Source organism: Archocentrus centrarchus, chromosome 12 (genome assembly GCF_007364275.1).
Source record: "Archocentrus centrarchus isolate MPI-CPG fArcCen1 chromosome 12, fArcCen1, whole genome shotgun sequence".
Classification (NCBI taxonomy): Eukaryota; Metazoa; Chordata; class Actinopteri; order Cichliformes; family Cichlidae; genus Archocentrus; species Archocentrus centrarchus.
Genome location: NC_044357.1, coordinates 9,372,208 through 9,393,004, shown reverse-complemented (window position 1 = coordinate 9,393,004; position 20,797 = coordinate 9,372,208). Strand labels below are relative to the sequence as shown.

The 20,797-nt window shown below is 39.5% G+C and overlaps 1 protein-coding gene across 2 annotated transcripts in view; it reads left to right on the top strand.

The window, feature by feature from the left end:
- Positions 1-307: 307 nt before the first annotated feature.
- Positions 308-20,797, top strand: part of rai14 (retinoic acid induced 14) — a 41,087-nt gene continuing 20,597 nt past the window's right edge. For both annotated transcript variants that reach the window (XM_030742726.1, XM_030742725.1), the window contains exons 1-3: positions 308-628; positions 1,934-2,011; positions 20,273-20,403. In XM_030742726.1, coding sequence (XP_030598586.1) covers positions 1,976-2,011; positions 20,273-20,403 — 167 coding nt within the window. In that variant the 5' untranslated portion in view covers positions 308-628; positions 1,934-1,975. The remainder of the gene's footprint in view (positions 629-1,933; positions 2,012-20,272; positions 20,404-20,797) is intronic.

Below are 20,797 nucleotides of genomic sequence, written 5' to 3'. Positions count from 1 at the left end.
GAATATAACCGATCAAAAAGCAAATATTGTCAAATTGATGGCTCGGGAAGATGCACTTATTCATATGACACATTGTTTTATTTCAACATAGAAAAAAAAAAGGTAACTTTTTGTAAAAAAAAAAAATTGTAAAATTGCAAATGTGGCTGAATCAGAAGTTTAATGCATGAAAACTTGGGCCTTCCTTGTTGTTTCTGAGGGGCGGGACGGAGGAGCGGGTCCAAATGCTCTCAGACGCGCACCCTGTGAGTGGGCTTTAGTGGGAAATGCCCCTTTAACCACATCATGAATGTGGCACAATGGAGAACAGAGGAGGGCTCGCTCGCCGCGGTCACGAGAGCTCCGGGAGAGTGACGTCACTTTCCCAAACCGGGCAGCGGCCGTTGAGTTGAGTTGAGTCCCAAACGAGAGACAAGCGGGAGTCCACCAACAGCTCAACTTTTAATGAATGCGGGCCGAGGAGAGCCGCTGTGCAGGGTCGCACCGGTTTCTCCTTCTTTATGCATCCTTCTGCTCGACATAGCTTTACAAAGGCTCGCTGTTTTCCCACTTGCTACAAAAAAAAAAAGCGATTGTCTTTTCTTTTATGTGTCTTGCGCTCCCCGCGACTCTCAACACAAGAACCCTGGTAAGTGTGTCCAGTAATTTCACATCCTGTGCGCTGTTTGGGTCGAAGTAATGCTGAAAATCGTCTCAACCTGAACTGTTTGTGAGTCTCTGTGGTGAATTAAACGGAGCACGGCTCCCGTGTAGTCCCCGCGGCGCAGTTACGAAGCGTTCAGTCTGATATCCAAGTGCTTGTTATAAAACTGATACTACTTGTGCAAAAGGAGCGGCGGCTTTAACCGTGTTTGTACACGTACTCACAGTATCCGTGTAAAAAAAAAAAAGTGTGGCTATTTGATATGCAGCAGGCAAATATGCGAAGGTTAGTGCTTGAGACACTCGGGTCAGAGATGCTTGTTGGTGGCAGGCAGGCAGTAGTAAAGTTTGCTTTTCAGTGGGACATGTGAGACAATTCATTTCTATTATACTTCTGGTTCTTTTAAAAACGCGCTCGTATCTGCAGCGCGATTATCATTACATACTACGATGTACTTGTATGCAAAGCAGGATTAGTGCCGCTTTATAAATGCGGTTGACAGATATGTGAATAGCCTGAATGTTGGCTCCATACTGTAGGAGTTATTATGCACCCACCCACTTCTCTAATAAGACATAACATCTGATTAAGTCTTTCTAACTTATGCTTTCTATACGTTTAAAATGTTTATTTCTGCTGTCCAGACTGCTGGTAATCTTTGCCAAGAGTCTCAAATTGCTTACACTGTGCTCTGAGTTGTAACACAAGCAGATAGAGAAGACCCTGGAAATAATAAAGTAAGTAAATTGCCTAATTTTGGCAGGAATGTGCCAAAGGATATTTTGGGGTTAAATCACTGACAAGGTCATTTCAGGCTTGGTGGAACTGGAAATTACTTGAGGCAGTGAGGCTGTAAAAATACAGTCGCCAGACATCCCCAAGGGTTCGGTTGTGATTTATAACATCCTTGTAGGAAACGATAGAACGCAAGGCACCGTAATCGGCAACAGGTTTAAAAGAGAACTGCATGTGGTACTACAAAAGAGGAATAGTTAAACAAAAAAGTGTGTCTGACATATTACAATGTAGGACTCTTTGTCGCTTAATGTTGCACTCGAACTCAGTGATGAGGCTTTACCAGACACTATAGTTTTTACAGACTCCTGTATATCTCTGCTTCTGTGCTCAGCATTTACAGCTCACATGGACTAACCTATGTGGATATAATGCTACAAAATGCCCAATAAATCAAGTCTTCAGAAACACATTTAAAATGGGAACTAACATCACAGAGGCTAAGTTTAAACATCTGTGTGGCCTTTTTTTCCCCCTTTTTCTTCTTCTTCGCAGTCTCGACTGAGCGAGTGAGTGACTGCATGGGTCAGACTGAACATGAAGAGCCTCAAAGCCAAGTTTAGAAAAACTGATGTAAGTAGTCTAATATGTGTAACATGTGTTTCTCCCTGTGTATGTTGTATACATGTAACCGTGTGTGCACATGTGTATGTCTGCATGGATGAGTCACTGTCTGTGTATGTATGGCTTGAGCAGTCGGGAATGATTTTTGGCAGAATTCCTCAATTTTGGGGCTCAGCAGCAGCAGCAGCAGCAGCCTGTAGCTTGTTGATATTTTGATATCTGCTGAAGAAAAAATAAATGGGTTTAGAAAACTAAAACAAATCATGATGCCCGTGTAATCCATTTTGGAGCTCTTATAAACACGCTTGATTTCACATGTCAGGAGATTTCAAGGGTCCAAAGAAGAATGCAGAACTATTACTGGTTGTGGTAATGATATGACTTTTTACCCAGCCTTACAACATAGAAGCTATACACTTTTTCAACTTGAGTCACTTTTAAATGAATCCTTCAAAAACCACAGGTACTTTCAGATACTCTGACTCTGCGTTGCTCCAAATGAGAATTTGATCCTGCTGACTATGAATCAGTCTTCTGGAAGGAATTGCTCCAACGGTGGTTCAGTCATTCATTTGGTCACAGTCTGAGATGCTCCGCACTCACAGGAAGTGAGGCGTCTCCACAGCGTCTGACTCATCTGTTGTCACAGTGACCTAATGACACAGAGCCAAACTGCCAGACAGGAAAGGTCTGAAGAGTTTACTGGATGAAGTTTCAGGCGAAGGAGGGCGTGTCAGAAGTAGAGACGTTGGCAGCTGTAGTGAAGAATGGTATCTAAATGAGACGCTTGGTTTATGCAAACAGTTTCCATGAGATCAAGCATGTGGTGTGGCAGGATGGTGAGCTCTGGTTTAATGGCATGCTCTGCCAAGAGAGAGAGCGACTGAGCTGCAGAGGAAGAATTAGGTGGAGTACATCCCTGCATTTATTCAGTTATACCCACAACATGCTGCAAGGCATAACATGACTCTGGATTACTGTGTAGAGGGCTAGATGTCTGCTAGTGGGGCACAAATGAAACCCCTCCATAGAAAATTATTCAGAGAAATGGAGACAAAGTCAAAACAGGAATAGCAATTTTCCAGTGTTTCATTCATTTTTTTGAAAGCTGAGCCATTCCATATAAAATCAATAGAATCTTAGAAAAGTTCCTACCTGACCCCCCCTTGGAATAATTTTTCATTTTTGTGCTGTAACATCTGAATATCTAATGAAGCCATTCAAAATTTTACTGTCATTCTATGATTATTTTTCTTAGTTTGAGTCTCACGGCACATGAAAGTCCCCCCCCCCCCATTTTGATACCAAGCTCATTTTTTTTAGCTGATGTTTCCGCTAAAATAAATCTTGAGTCACAAAAGCTCAAAAATCCTGGGAAAAATTAGAATAAGGTAAGTGCGCTAAAGTTATTGCACAAAAATATCCGCTGCTTCCAAGGGAGTCAGGTGTGGGGCGCTCACAGATTTTTCACAAAAATGACCCAGCTTGCTGTGTTAAATGTCTCTACTGCCCAGTATTAGTAAATAATTGCAAATTCATTCAGCTATGTGGGGGGAGTACAGTAGTGTCCATTGTTCTAGAAAATGTTGAGTTCAGCATCGGGCTCCGAGTTCAAACCGCTCCTTCACAGTGCGTGTAACGGAGGGTGTCTACTTTGTCTTTGCCAGGAGTTTTCCAGACCAAACCTCTGTGATACCTGTAGCAGTTGTGGATTGTTTGAGATGCTTTTACAGTGAAATGCCCGTCCTCACTAAAATAGCCAGTCGTAGGTGGCATGAAGAGAGGAAAGAGAGAGCAGTGGATGTGAGCGTTGCTTAGAAACACAACCGATGCCGTTTGCTGTCGTGCATGCCTTTGCAGACCTGCCGCCCACATACAATACCCTGCCACACTTTTGATTGCTAGGACGATTCATTGGTTTGTCTCCTATTTTATGTAATAGGTACCCGTTTTCATATTTGTAGTTTGATGCTTACACTTATGCACCGTCATAGACTGCCCATTGATAATAGCTGTCGCTCGTGTGCTCTGCAAAAATTAGACGTGAAACTGACTATACTAAAGCAGTGTTTTGCTGCAGAGTATGGCTTAATTTAATAATTTAATAACTTCACTGATCCGCCTGCAAAAGTGCGTCTGTTTCTTTGTATTTTATGCAACACCTTCCTCATCCCTCAGCCAGTATAACACTCAGTGTGTTTTTATTGATCTTACTATATTCAGAAAAACTTCTATCTTGCTGGCTGCTAGAAAAGTACAATTGATTGATCTTCTTTGCACCATTTGATTAAGAAACAATGCTTAAAAGAAGTTTATTTTAAATTTTGTTTTAAAAGTGAGAAACTTTCAGTGAAGCTGAGTTACTTTAATGCTGTGGAGAACTGGGTAAAACAGTACCAAGAGTGTAGTCCACACAGAGTAATAAAATCTATTCGTCCTGATTAAGTTATGCAGCAAAAAAAGTTACACAGGCTGCCATATTTACTTTAGCCAATAGTCATTCCATTGCTTTTTATAGAAACCCTTAATAGCCATTAGGGCTATTTCAGGCTGGCAGTGACAGATGCTCAGGAATGTCTTCCCCAAAAGCAGAGGTTATTTTTTTTAAAAACAAAATAACAGAAAGCTTATAAATAGCTCTTTTAAGATGTTGAGGTATTTCCAGACAATGTGCAATGGAATCTGTGGTTCAGCGTCAGATCTAAGCTAAATGCTTCACTTTAATGATCCTCCCCCAGCTCAGCCAAGCACGTTTACAACACGAGGCTTAACGGGAAAAGACCAGCCTGTGCTAATATTGCACTGTGATTTATGACATATGGAAGCTCAATGATAACACCGTAATTACATTTTTTCACATTTATGAAGGGTTCATGATGAAAATTTATTCAAGCCGTAGCATATTTGTAGATATCACTTACATATGGAAAAACACATGTTATAGATTACCAAAAATCAACCTCCTACTTAACCCCAGGAAAACACTGTGTGTGTGTCTTTAATACCTCCTCTTTGACTCAGTTTTTTCCAACCTTCGCACCGGTGTCATTTATTTTGAAAATTTACTGGATTGTATTCTGATTTTGTGTCTGACTTCCTGCCCTCCTTACCTGATCTGTGCAGCTTGACCTATTTTCCATAAAATATAGCTATAGGTATAGATAATATAGGTATTTTTTGTAGGCTTTTACATGTCTAAATGAATCACATGCCTAGACATTTTTTCATCAGTGTATCCTAAAATTTTTACACACCATGGAAACATATTTGCAACAACCACTAAAATGCACATGACCGTGCTTCCGTAGCAGGCCATAGACAAAACCTGCAACTAGTAATGACAGCAACGGTTAAGCTAATGTGTCTTATGGGTCTGCTGTTACTGCTGATTACACATAACAGTTCAAACAAGTAAAAAAACACAAGGAAGAGAGAAAAAAGGCAAATGTTATGTCCTTATGCTGTTTCACCTGTTGAGCTGATATCTATCCACTTATGTGTGTGATTGATGTGTGAATGTGGCGTCTTGTTGGCGTAACCTGTCCCTTCATGCTGAGGAATAAACTTTGTCTCTCACACGCTGTATCTGCACAGAGGAGCCACCTGTACAGGTTTTCCTGCTCAAAATAGGCTTTTACTTGACAGAAATCTGTGCATTTTCCTACTATATCATAAACAAACCCTTTTATGCTGCTGTTCCTTGTGCACTGCACAGTTAGCGTTATAGCAGATGGTGAGCACTACATTAACATTACATTACACTGAAATATTTCATGCTTACTTGCTGGAATTTTGTAAATGTGAAAACAGTCCATTTAATGCAGCAGCACATAAGGTTCTTTGACCTTGTGTTTGTCTTGTTTAATGTCTCAATGCACAGCAGCTCCCTCAAGGATAAAGAGCTAAAAGGTTTGACAATGACACCTTCATTCTGTGGCGTGCTGCTTTAATGGTTAGGCTGCTGTTGCAGGCTGTGTCAGCTGCAGGCTTAAGTGTGATTATTTGTGAAAGAGAAGATGGGAAGAAGACATTGGGATAAACTGATCACTTTTTGGCCACACATAGAAAATCTTTGTCGCACCACAAACATTTGCCCCTGTGTGGTGTCATTTTATGCCATCCTTGTGCTATACTTGTGACTGGACTTAGTGAAACAGTAGGTGTAGATTGCAAACTAACACAGCTAAAATCTGATATTGCTGGCACCCAAAGCTCTGTTTGAGTGAAATGCAACCTCTATCATAAATCAGCATTTAACATTTTCCACCATGGCTCTACTAAATTGATGTAATTATCTCTATTTTGCATGCCAGAAACCAGATCTTTCTTTCCGCCCATTATAGTTCATAAATCATTATCATTAACTTTAATTATTTTACAGCATGTAACAGCAGGTTTGGTTGTTGAAAAACTAGATATCAATGTAGAAATACCACGAAAAGCAGTCCAAAACTGTACAGCCAGGCACAGAATATGGCAGCAGGTTAAGCAGATCAGCTTCCTCAAATGCTGCACTGTGAGGCTAAGTAGTGTGAAAATGCCTCCTACGCTTAAGGTGCTCATGCATTTCCAAGTTTAATATTAAACAGTGTTAATGCTGCACAAAAGATTAACTGAGAGCATAGCTAAATGTGCGATTTTTCTCACAGATTATACAACAGCGATAATAACATGGGCTTTTCTGCACTGGGATCATCATGGCTGTGTTGTGGTCTGACTTTTGCCACCAAAGTTCAGCGCATACCGGTGCCTGATAGGGAGGGAGGGAGCAGCACCATTTTTGCTTTATCAGAGTCTGTGAGCAGGTGTGCAGTTTTGCAAGGTCATTGCGAATCAGAAGAATTTCTCTTTACTGTTAAATGTAGAAATATCATGAAAATTAGGTTTCTGGTTGCAAGCCTGTCTGCTAGACTCTGTGTCTGCACTGTGTTGTGCCCTCCCGAGTATCTCATTGGAATACTCTACTGACATTTTGGAATTTGTGGATCATTTCAGCTAAGCCTATTTACCCAAACAACCAGTATAATGAGGGAGTTTGTCTCTTTCTGTGTGTGTGTGTGTGTGTGTTGGAGAAAGAGCTGTGTTTAAGAAAAGCAGACGGTGTAATCTGGTTTCTGGGAATGGGTTTGGCAAATAGCCACAGCAAGATTTAAAGCATTCTGCTTCAGCCGTGTCTGATCAGTGAGCTTTCAGAAACTGTGCATTGACAGTGTTATTAAGAAATATTTTAACTGTCACATTCAAATAAATTAAAAAAAAAATTCCATCTAAATTCAGTTAGGTCAGTGTTAGTTTATTTTAACATGTAAAAAACTGAAGTGAGCAGAAAATCTTTTGTGAAATAAAGTACCCTAAGGATGTAAACATCTTTCGGTTCATTAATAAACAGATTTGCCATGTAATTATTAATGCACTTTTAATTAATTTAAGTCTGAGTTAAGCTGTTGAAGTTTCAGGTCAAATTCAGATATATGGATTAAAGCGCACAATCATTTATGGGAACGTCTTTTCTATGTTTAGTTAGGAATAATGGGCTATCAAGAATGATCTTAGTTCTCTGTTACTAGCGATGAATATGAAAGTGGTCAGTATTGCAATATTGCAAAACCACATTTTGAGATTCTCCACCCATGCTAGTGCTTTCCTTACCATCTTAATATGTATAATATGATTGTTTTGTACAACCTTGTGTTCTGATTAACTTCAAGCTCAAGTTGTCAGCTATATTTCTAATTAAATGGGTGTAGAGAGCAGCCTAAAATCATAGTCTAAAATTTAAACAAAACTTATTTGTTCACTTCCAAATTGCAATCATTCAGTTCCAGCTCTGAGTACCTGTTTCAGTTCTTGGTTAAACAAACACTTTTTGGTTGATAACAAAATAATTGAGATTTAATAACTGCCCCCCAAAATACTACTACACGTATATACAGCAATGCAATATGAACTCTATTCTGAAATGCATGTACACTGTAACAAATGACCCACTTAAAAACTGACTGCTACATTTACAAGCTTTCAACTGTTATTTTACAGTGTACCTATTCAAATCTGGAGTTTCTTAATATAAAATACTGATGGTGCTGTGCTCTATAATATGATCTTTAAAGTGTAATACTGTCAGCTTTTTGCCATTAGACTGTTTCAGTTACAGAATTCATACTGTAAACTTCATTGAAAACATAGCTGAATTGCTAGTATTGGATCAAAACTGGATTACGTTCAGCACTGGAAAAGTACCTATTTGTGTCCACTTTCCTGAGTGTTAATGCGACACGTCAAGTGTTAACACTCACCCAGAGTTATTTTAACGCTGTAAAAAAGTTAATAATACACACTTGCAAGTAGTGTTGATAGTACTCCACACTAGTGTCAGTGCTAGAGAGTCAACACTACCAGGCTACACTTGACACTGCTATATCACTTAACAGTGTATCATAATTAACTCTGTGTGTGTGTGTGTGTGTGTGTGTGTGTGTGTGTGTGTGTGTGTGTGTGTGTGTGTGTGTGTGTGTAGTGTTATAAAGATTAATGTGCCCTAATATCTACTGTAGCCACCATAACCACATATCCCCACATACCAAAACAATGTGCACAAAAATACTGTATGTACATGAGATGTACAACAGAATTATAAGTGTACACAGCATGGGGTTGTACACAGTTACAGTATGGGAGAAGTATGTACATTAGATCAGTAGTGTTGCATGAAAACCACCCTGTATATTTGAGTTTTTAATTGTCATTTTATGCTCTATCTACTGTAATTTCAAAAAATAGTTTCTTGCAGTAAAAATGATGGCAGTGTGTTCTATAGAATATAGGTTTTACATTGTAATACTATTAGCTTGGTTGCTGCTGTACTGTTTTTAATATTGGTGTTCCTACTGCAATCTTCAGAAAAGGTTATTACTGTAATATATAACCGCATATGTTCCCTATGTTCCCTGAATCCATTTTCCTGTTTTTTTTTAAATCTAAAGCAAGAAATCACCTTTGTTCCAGTTGCCCTACTTCCTGCACTGAGTGGTTATGGGAATGCTGCTGTTTGAACAAACACCCTGAAGACGAACGCTGGCCAGACGTGATTAAAACAGGAATCTGGGTGCCCATTACTAGCTAAACCTTAACACTGCTCTCAGTAACCATCACAACACTTTGGAGTTGACATTTGACGTTAAACAGTTACATCCCCATGACTCTTAAAGATTGACAAAGATTCTTGTTTTTACCAAGAATGGAACAACAAATTTTTACAGCGTCATGTAACATACTTTATACTTTTTCATGAGTGCTTCTATAAACAGCTGTAAGTCATGTGTAATTAGTTTGAGGAATCTTAATTGACTCTTGTAGTGCGCTTCGACCTTTTGAGGCCACATTAACAGCTTGGTCCCTGCGGTTTGAGCAGAGCTTCTATAGTTAGAGTTACCCTGCTTTAACTGTTATCTTACATTCAGCCTCTTGCTACTGTCCCCCCAAGCACATTTTTACAATCTGGACAATTGTGGACTCAGATGCAGACACATACTTACATATATACTGCATGAGTGCATATCATTGTCTGTGCATTCAATTATTGTTGACAGTGGTCATGGTGTTGTATGCTCTTCCAGCCCTTCAAACTGCCAGACTGCTTAAACCTGCTCCCCCAGCTGCTGGACTAAGCAGGATTACTCAAGGCTTACACACTCACACATGCTTACACACATGCATACATTCACATTCATGCACAAAGACCACTATCAGACACACACACACACCCCTTCCCTTATCATCTAGCCTCTCTGTGTCTAATTGATGTGTGGATTATGCTGTCTCCTCTCACTCTGCACAGCTGTTTCATAGCATAAATTTATCTGAGCTGCACGACACTGGAGACTAAACTGTACATTTAGGGTTTGTTCTATTTTTGGCATCTTCAAAATGTATAGAGTCTGTATTTAGTTGTGTAAAAAACGGGAGGAATGGATGGAGGAGTCCTTATCGGGAGTGATGAAATATGTTTGCTGTGTTAGCTGGAACAGCACTACAATGATAATCACATGCTGATCATCTGAAAACATTTATTTATTTTTTTTAAATGCCTCGTGGTTGGTTAAACATTAAACCACAAGAATTCCCTGGGTTACTAGTGCAGAACATCAAGGAAAATCTAGTCATTAGAAAAACATTAAGCCCTATTTTTTTTTCATAAAGTATAAAAATCACTGTAATATAGAAGTCCTTCAGTTATAGAGGTTTACTTTATAAGTAAGCCATAGACTGAAGTATCTGCACTCTGCTGTGTTTGATTTGGCCCAATCTAAGTTGGTTTGGCATGTAATGGTTTGTTCTGGCTGGGTGTAGTGAAAGGGTATTAATACTGGGAGTGACAGTAAAACCTTAGGGACAGCCGGGCTTTAATCTGGGAGGAGGAAGGGTTTGCATCTGTCTGTGTGTGTGTGTCAATTGTCAGCAGGAGATTAGGGAGTACAGCAATGCAACGGATAATTATGACACTTGCTGCATGCAGTATTTTCAGATTGTATCTAGAGCAGTCTTAGAGAATATTCAGTAATGTAAATCACACATGTGACTTCACACATTAATCACTTAATCAATTCATTGATTGAAAATTGGTCATCTAGCCAGATAGCGAGCTTTTCAGATGCATGCGTTGCTTACGGTAGCTCATCATGCATTTTTAGTCCACTGGTTAACTGCACTTGTGCTACTCTCATCACTCTAGATTTTCTCCACATAGTACTCCACTCCATGTTAAAAAATACAGCCTTGAACTAGTTTGAATTTATCCAATGAAATTTGGAGGAAAATGGCTTAAGGTCTTAAACATGGATCCAATTAAAACAGGACCTACCCACGGGATCTTTTTATTTCTTATCGCCTGTGAACACGAGCTGTAGACACACAGCGAGGAAACCTGCTCATCAGCAAATATGTGAAACACTGAGTGTGTTAAGAGGAGCCGGATATGACGAACCTGGTGTCTGCATGTGTTTGCATGCTCGTTTGTGTGGGTGTGTGTTTGTGCATGGGCTAGTTTGTTGTCTGATGTGGGTGTGAAGACATCAGTGGTGATGTAAGGTTAGCCTGTCTGCTGCCTGGTGTGAGTATTGACATAATCATGTCTATGAGAAGGTGTTTTATCAGGGTGGGTTTAAAGTGTTTTAGGAAATATGCTGGTTACATCCAGCATAGCACGACTGCACTACATGTATATGGAGTAATGATGTAAGACCTGACTAATCACTGATAATAATGGTGGCACCAGTAAAACAGACAGAAACAGATAAGGTGAGCGAGAGGAGTTCAGCTGAAAGGGTGAGGGGAATGGGGAGTAGAGCCTGCGATGAAGTAATCGGGAGCAAAATGTGATAAAGAGATTATGACGTGAGAAGAGTAAAGAAACGGTGATTGTAAATGATGAGACAGAAAGTGCAAGAAAGAGAGCCTATTTCTCTGAGAAGCACAGTCAGGCTCCCTGCCCCCAGTTTAGTTCAGACGGGTTGTTTAGTTTGGCCAACTCTGAACAACTGGAACAATGTTCATGCTCAGAGATGGATGGAGGAAGGGTTAGACACAGTTCACCTGAAAAAGCTGGAGACTTCTGGCATTCTGAGAACTATTTGTGAGATGTGTTTCTTGTTCTGTTTAATGGTTTAAAGTAATTGAAGCAATAGACAGGTTTAGAGGTTTCCAGCTTCTAGCTCAATGCAGTGTCTTTTTTTTTTTGACTCTGTACACGTGTGTCTACAGTTGAGTGTGTTTAAACTGGCTCCTATCTTGACTGAAGTAACTGGTACTGTGTATTTTTTTTCATACTCCCTCAACTTTATGAGCAGCCCTCTAGTGTAATGAGGCTGGTTGCTTTCCAAGTCTAGCAGTGTTTATTTATAGGGCAGGAAAAGCTATTTGTGTCAGGAGGAAGTGTTGTATGAGAGCTATTTTTTACTGGAGGTCCCCTCGCACACATAAAGGTCCCATGCTGAACATCCTATGGAGTCCTTGGGCTTAAAAAAATGATTGCAAGTAGTGCATTATATTGAAAAAATATTTAAAGAGTTTTAAATGAGCTCTAAATGATGCCTCTGTATTCTAAGGAGGGTGCAGTCTATAATACAGTCGGTTCATTAAAGCTTTAACATGTACACAATTAGCCGGTGCTTGTAGTCACAGCAGATGTGAATGAGCACATCATTACAGTGGGGTAGCTACACAACTTGTTTACGACAAGAGCACAATTAAAGCTGTAAAAGTAGAGGTAATTAGAAAGGTAAACTAATTTATGTTGTTAATGAGTTTTTTTTTTCTTTTTTTTTTGTAGAAGACTGTGCTGAAGTGAAGAGAGGGAATTTATGGATGTGCTGACAGTTTTGTTATTTTTTTTGTTTGTTTTTCTGTCTTTATGTGTGCTGCAGTGTTAATGGGCTTGTTAACTTAGTTCACCATTTTTGCACATCAGAGTCTCTTTACAGGACATGGTGTCATTTGTATATGTGGGGAAAAAAATTGTGTAAGCTTTTTGTTGCTTCAGAGGGAGCCGCTAAATCTGATAAACTGTTGTTAGTAATCCCTTGATTCAGGATGGGTTAGGGCAGGAAAATATAAAGATAAACATGTTCCAAACAAAAAGGTCATTGTTTTTGTTGGCTTGTGGCCACATTACTTACCACTAGTAATACTAGTATACTAGTAATACTAATACGCCCAAATGTGTGATGCAGCTGTTAGTGGTTGAGGTGTACTGTGAGGTCCAGGTTTGGACAGGAAGGGAGACTTCTTGTTCTGTTTCTGTTGCATTAGTTTGGAATTTCTTTCCTCCAAAACTGTTCCTCAGAAATCAGACAATATTATAGAATCTGGGGCTCTTTTAACTTCACAGTTGACTAATGTTCTTGCACGAGAATGTTGCTGTACTGCCAATAAAGGGTCAGGGCACAACCTAACCCAGTGGTTCTCAAACTTTTTCAGTCCCACTTCGCCAAATTAAATCTTTTCACGTCCCACGTGGGGCAGCACGATGGCTCTGTGTATACAGCAGGCGGTGACGGTTTTGCCAGTAACTGTGCTAACATACCTGCTAACATTTCCTTGTTCCGCTGTGAGAATTAATCCAAGGCTGCTGGAGGTCTCTTCCTGTTAAAAGACAGTTTTTCCTTCCCACTGTTGCCGAGTGCTTGGTCATTTATGAAACTATTTAAACGTGAATGTGCTCCCACCCACTGCTGATTTGTTTTATGCCTTCTTCTTTTTAGTGGTGTTGCCTTCAGCAGAGCTCAGTCTATATAATATTTTAAAGCTTTAGTTACTAGTTGTTAATATAAAATATAAATCCAATAAATGATGCTACTTTATTATGGATAGTACTATAAAAAGTAATGACATTAGCTTTTTTTGTGGGCTAGTAAAATGCTGAACTGTCTCCTGAAGGCCCAGTGCAGAAAAAAGTGTTATGTTGGACACTACAAGATGCTCTAGTTTCAGAGTAATATATATTCTGTGAAGAAAGGGTGGTGCTAAAGCTGCAGTGAATTTATAAACATTGAAAATATTCTCATGATGTAAATTTGCGCCCCACATTGGGCAGTGTTGTGAAATATGTGGCAGCATCTTTCCCTACAAAAGAAACCATCTGGTCTTTGTTTGACAGCTCTCTGTGCTAACCCTTTTTATTCCTGCTTTCAGAGTCTATTAAACCATTAGTGTGTGTGTGTGTGTGTGTGTGTGTGTGCGTGTGTGTGTGTGTGGGGGGGGGGGGGGGGTGTGCACTACAGAGGGCAGTAAGCAGTTTCAGCTGTGGCCCGAGAGAAAGGATGTATTGTCTGAGGACATTTGAGGATCTGCTTTGTTACAGATCTGGGGTTTGAAGTTAACAGCCACAGCTTTATCAAAGGGCAGAGATACTGTAGATGCATCAATCTCTGTATTTTCTTCTCCTTTTTTTTCCTTTTCTTTTCCTTTTTTATTTTGTACACTGTTCACTCTCACATCCTCTTGACCACTTCCTGTATGCCCTGTCCTCCTCTGATTCTCAACCATACTCAAAAAGAAAAATATTCTTTCAAATTGCATTGATGTATTATTCCCCTCTGGAGTCAAATCATGTTGTATTTGTGTCTTACATCATGTCTGACCTACATTTACTGTGAGTAAAGCAAAAACATTTCTATCTCCAGTAAAGACAATAAAGATAAATCCAGGTTAGAGATTGAATTGGAGTAGAGGATGATGTTGTGTGTCTGTATGATGCTAAATTCATTTACCTGTTTTTTTGTTTTGGTTATCCCACATTATTTGGTGGCACAGTTAGGCCAGATTTTCCTTGTACAACTTTAATCCTTGACACGGCATCTGGAAAAGTAATTCTTGGATTTTAATGCCATTTGCCATGGATGTGCATTAGAATTCCTGCTGAAGGTTTTGCACAGACCTGAAGAACAATAGAGTCTCAAATGCCTTCATGAGGATCTGTTTCTCAGGCCAGTCTTCACCCACTGCCTCACACAGAAGAGTCTACCCAGTAATGTTTTTTTTAGTGATTTAGAGCATACTGAAAGTAAACAGAACTACATGAAATGAGAAAGTAGCTCAAACATCTTTTCATTCCTAGACCAACATGAATGTTATTTGAGGGTAATACTATTGGGTTTCCTAAAGTAAATGTTTGTGTTAAACTCCATCTGCTCTTAGTGGTACAACTCTGCAAACATACAGAATATGATGTAGGAATTACAATTTCCTGATTTTAGTTTGTTTTTCCTCCTGAGAGCCGAGGAGGGAAAACACAAATTGTTTATGTGCAGATCTTTAGGTTAGCAAACAGGCGCACACAGCCGATGGGCATCTGTTTGCTGTTTGTTTTAGAAGCACGCAGGATTTTCAGAACTTCACAGGGAAATGTATACCCGTGAAACACATATGGAAAAAGAGAGAGCGCGTCTTTGAAAAGAGTGCAAGTCACCAGAAGTCAGATTTATGCCACTCTTTGTCTCTCAGCGTCTTTCCTAACACAGTAGTTCCTTTTCCTGGACTCTTTACTGCTTTCACATGTGGGCTTCTTGCTCGCCTGTCCTTGTCCTTTCTGCCAGCCTCAGGCTTGTACAAACAGGAAACGCTTAGTGTTATCGGCACACTCTTTGTGTGTCTTAATGAACGTTAGGCTAAAGACAGAGAGGGAACACACACCCCGAGCCCAGTATAAACACACGATGCAGCCTTAGAAAAAGAAAAGGAGGGAGAATCTAAAGCTAACACAGGCAAACAGCCAAAGGCAGAGGAAACTGACCGAAACTAAGAGAGGAAGTAACAACTCATGGTAGAAACAGAACCGTGGTCTTACTAGTTAATAATATCAGAATAAGTGACCTGTAATATATTGCTTGGGCAAAGTACATGTATATTGTTCAGGGTCATTCAGGGTTCATATGCTGTGCACTCACTTAAGTCAGCATATTGAAAGCCTGTTTGTACAGTATTGAGCAGACCTTTGCTTCATTGTGTCCAGCTTACAGATAATGAGGAGTGAAACCTCTGCTAAACTACTGTTTGTCATTGATATTTAATCTGCCAGAGTTTGCTTTGATTAGATTAATAGTTTGCGTTAAATCATTGTAAAATGTAATCATATTAGTTGAGTAATCTGTTAACTAATTGTTTCAGCTCTAATGAGCAATTCAAGGTGAATGAAAAATGACAAGAACTTGGTCTGGTCTACTTTTTGGTGCTGATATAATATTAAAATGAATCACTGCATCAATTCAGTTCCATTTTGCTTACACAGTGGCAGTTCATAGCAGTCATCTCAAGGCATCTATAGTTTAAGGTGTAGACTACAAAATTAGAGTCCCAGTGATCCAGCGATCACTTGTGAGCAAACATTTGGAGGTGGTGGCGAGGAAGAACTCCCTTTTATCTGGAAGATCTCAGGCAGAATCTGGCTCAACTCAGGCCCAGAGAGGGGTTGGCCACCTGCCACGACTGGTTTGGGTGGGCTGAGGGGAGAGCACAGAGAAAAAAGATTAGCATGAAGACAACAAACAACCCACAAGAGAGAGACTTGGCTGGATGGTGGGACCAGAAAGGGAGAGATAACACTCACAGCTAATGTAATAGTGATTATATAAGTGCATCTAGAGGGAGAGTAGAGGCAAGGTGCCCAGCGCATCTCCTAAAGAGAACATTTCTGTGGTTCTCAGTCAGTCTTAAAATGTTCTTTCTTCTCCAAAAAAAAAAAGGCTTTCCCTCTAGAGCTGCATATTTAATTACTAATATGATCTGACATACAGTTATACCAATAAACACAAAGCATATTTTTAGAATAATCCTTAATAAAGTCTCAAAAAAAAAATCTAAATTTCAGTTGCACTTGTAGACCACAGATTGTAATTTATCACTCCTCTAATGGTGGTGTGCTAGTTTATACCGTTATATATTTGTTTTCTTTAAAAACAATAATAATATTATTTTCCAGCCTATTTATTTATTTATTTATTTTGTAGAACTTTGTTCAGTCTTTTTATTAGAGCTGAAATCTTTGCTGATATTGCACCACCTCTGCCACCACATATTTATTTCATCCACCTCCCTTTGGTGACACTGCCTGTGTATGTGGCCGAAAGTGGAGCAGTGCATTCCGCTCCACTTAAATCTGTCCGATACAATGTAGTCTAACGCTATCGGTGTCATGCTGCTCTGCGGCTGCCCTTCATTCTTTCTTCAGATTCATAAAGTCACACAGGCCTTTAGGAGCGATCACACTATAGCAGACATCAGCACTAGTGGCAGTTTCTCTGCAGCATGAAGTTCTTGTTAATGAGACCATGATGGGAGCATTCACTATCCCAAACAAACTATATCATCTCCTGTTGTTGAGTTATTTCTCTGCTTTTTCTTGTTGCAGTAGAGCCAGCATGGTACTTCATTGTACAGGGAGGAAGGCCTGCTCAGTGGTACTGATGGTATAAGTGAAATTAATCATGAATTGTGTTCACTTTTGAGACACAGATGGGAGAGAAGTTTTTGAAAAAGTGTGCAAAGTTGTGGAAATGTTTTAAAGTACTGACTCTACACTGTAGGGTTGTAGGGGTTTAGATGCAGTGTACTTTTAAAGTGAAAAATGTTCTCAACTAGGGATTGATTAAAAGACTGGGGCCATCCTACTCATTTCTTTTGCGCTAAATATTCTGATGTTCTTGAAACAAAGTAACTGACAACCAACAGCGACATGAAAAAATGTCCACTGAAGCAAGTATGCAGGGTAGGCTGGTACTAGTAGAGTTCACTGTGATGGTGCAAAGCTCTGGACTAAGAAAATACTCCACTTCAACTCACACCGTCCTTAGATTTGGATGACCGACTGTCTTTAATAGCAGCTTTATTCCTCATGAAGATTTGGCATGAATCTTGGGAAAAGGCAGTAGTCAGTATTAAAGGGTATCTTCTATCAGCTCTATGTGACACATTTCTAGCATATTTCTAATTAAGTATAAGTGTCCCTGACTGCTTTGATATTCAGTCATCCAAGGGGTGGGTTTGTTTTGCTTCTGTTTCCGGATTACAAAGGCAGTCAATTACAGCAGTAGGTTCTGCCCTTCCTGGTATCCACAAAACAAGATAAGGAAAGTGCTGGTCTCTGTCAAACAAGTACTGCCTCTGTTTAATTAAATGTCTTGGATATTGTAAATAAACCTCTCACATTTTGTTTGGTTATTTTGGCTAAACTTTGGGGAAAAGAGCACAGTGTGGTACTTTTTCCTTTCATTTTATTTCAGTTTTGCCTCTTTTTTTTCTTCCTGTGATTAGTGTTTGATTGCCCCATTGCCTCGCGTTTTCATTGAAGAACACAACACTGTCCATACAAAATCGCAAGACTTACAATAATGGAAAATTAAGAGGCAAATTCAGCCCACCGCTGCCAAAGGATGAAACTGTTTGAGATGCATCCGAGCTTTATAAGGAATGAGCTCCTGTATCAGGCTTTTCTGCGCACCAATCCAAGTGACAGACATAAATTTTTCTGTCTTTTCTGGAATTCCTTAGCTGAAGTGGTGACCTGCACAAATCCTGGATTATTAGTCTTGACTAATGATTAATTCATATAATATTTCAAATAACTGGCAAACATGTTACATATGTGGAAGTTGACATGTGAAATGACCTTGTAATGGTAAATGGTAAACTGAGTCCTCTGATAGAAATAAAACCTGAAAATCATAAAAACACAGTTTTTTGTTAAATGTTCTGGCATGTGTACATGCCTATCTGTTTTCCAGCCTTGTCTGCTTTTGTTTGTTGCATTGCTGCATTTAGCTGCACAGTTTTTATTTGAATGCAACTTTATTATTTTTTTGTATTAAATCTGTATGGATTCCTGGTTGTATTAAGTGTGTCCATTAGAGAGCATCACGGACTTGAACACCTCAAATCTTACCCTTTTTTTAATGTTTCGTCTCAGTGTTCAGCTGACTGTTTTTTCATCTTCTTCTCTAACCAATCTGTTATTTCCAGTCTGTCAGAGGACCTTCTCGTCTTACACCACCTCCTAAATAGTAGCTTATGTTTTGCCATAGTGCTTTGAATCCTCGATCATGTGTGTGGGGCTGGTATTGATTTACAGCATCAATTTTCCAGTCACTTTAAAAAAAAAAAAAAAAAAGCAAGAATACTGTTGTCTTCTAAGTCATATTATGCATTACATTTGAAAATCAAACAATTATTTTCCTCCTACTGATGTGATCTGTGGCTTATTAGGCTGCAGAGCTCAGTGGTCATCTTAGCTTTTTCAGTGACAGGATTTTTATAGCCCAGCATTTTTCCACCAGCTGTGCAAAATGTATTGCAGTGGGTGCACTTGGGTGTTTGCCACAGAGGTTATTTACACCCTGTATTGCTATGCTGGCTCATTGCACTCCTAAAATAGGATACAGTCTACCACCACCATAGGTATTTATGGAGTCGGAGAGTTCACCTCCTTGTCACGTGTAGGTCAGTGGGCTATCAGGTCAGATCTAATACTGTACTGCGTCCTAATATGAACAGGTGTTTGCAGGAACAGCTGATGCATGAACTTGTTTGCTGACACACTGGGGGCCATGGATTCAGTTCTTTCCCTAATCCTGCTGTCAGATTTAGGAACCATTTACATTTTCCCCTGTAAAGGTTTCTTTAAACACATTTTCTGTTAACAAAGTAGGTCATTCTGGAAGTGTTTTGGCCGTGCCAAATCTTTCCTAATTCGTACCTGTAGCCTGCAATTAAAGCTTGCTGTGCTATATCTTGTACCATCAAACTGCTGTGTAGCAAGATGGTCTCTGAATGAGATCATGCTAGAAGCTTTCCAATTGCTGAGTTCTTTCTGTCTGAGCAGCCTATCAGTGATAGAAATGTGGAGCCATTTGGTTTGTGTATGTGTGCGTCGGTGAGTGTGTCTGCACTGGATGCTGTGAGCGTGTGTGTGCTCATTCATGTATGATAACAAAAGTTTTGTGTGGGCCACAGTGGAGCCAAGAAACATTCCTCCCTCTGAGAAAGATTACTCACATTTTGGGCATCTTGGTCATTTTGACTGCAAAGTAAATATGCTAATATAACAGTTAACATTTAAAGGTACAGTGTGGAAAATTTCACCATTAGACATCAGTAGATTGCAGGTCGCAGTCAACTGAATTTTGTTTTCTTACCCCTCCTTATTCAAGTGCATAATCCTAGCTATGGTGGCCACTGTAGGACAAACATGTTTTAGTGACTGAGTTATAAACTATAACTTTATCTTATGAAAAAGATATTTGCAAATTGGATTTTTGAGGAGGTGAATTTTTTTTAATTACAAAAAAGGAATTTTTTCTAAAGGTACTATAAGGTTACTGTAAAGCTAGTAGTAAAACTACCTGTAGCATTATGCTTATGACTGTGTTTTATTCTGCCAAGAGAGATTAAAAACAGTCTAAATGTTATGAATTACCCATTGAGCAGAAAGCAGGCTACTTTGGCGGCACTTTTAAAATCCTCTCTCTGCAACTCCTTCCATCTGGAATACTATTGTGCCGATATTTACTCTTGTATTATCCCAACACCAGTTGCGGTGTCGCTTTCCTTTGGTGAAGGGGACCCCTTCTCAGATGATAAAACATCTGAGAATGTTTTATGATCTGTCCATCTGAGAATGGATAGATTTACATTTAACACAGCGTCCCACCTTTTTTGGAACTGGGTTCGAGTATGTATATATGTAATTTTTCATTCTCCTCCTTTGCCTTCTATCTCCTTTAGACCAATGAGTGGAACAAAAATGATGAGCGCCTGCTTGCTGCGGTGGAACATGGCGAGGTGGAAAAAGTCGCATCCCTTCTTGCCAAGAAAGGTGCCAATCCCGTAAAGCTGGACAGCGAGTGCAAATCAGCGTAAGGAATCTTGGAATTATTTGCAAAATAATTAAAAAGTGTTTGGCACGGATTTTAATGCTATAATTTGTGGTGCGTATTAATTTACATTGTTGTGTTTTCAGTGTGTCATTTCCGTTAGATTCTCCTAGGTGACAGTAAAGTCAAAGCACAACTAAAATAAAGACTAATTCATTGATATAGACAGACAGAGATGCCAGTCTGCAGTGATTTCTGTAGAATGAGTATGACATGGGGGAAGCAAACTGACTTCAGGCTGCAAACCAGAGAACCTGAACCTGTCTAGATGTTGACGTCAACATGGTTTAGTATGACAAGCTTTTACATGTTCTAAAATAAATAACCACCAAAACTTAGTGGATTTTCTCCTTTTTCTTGCAATTTAAGGATTAGC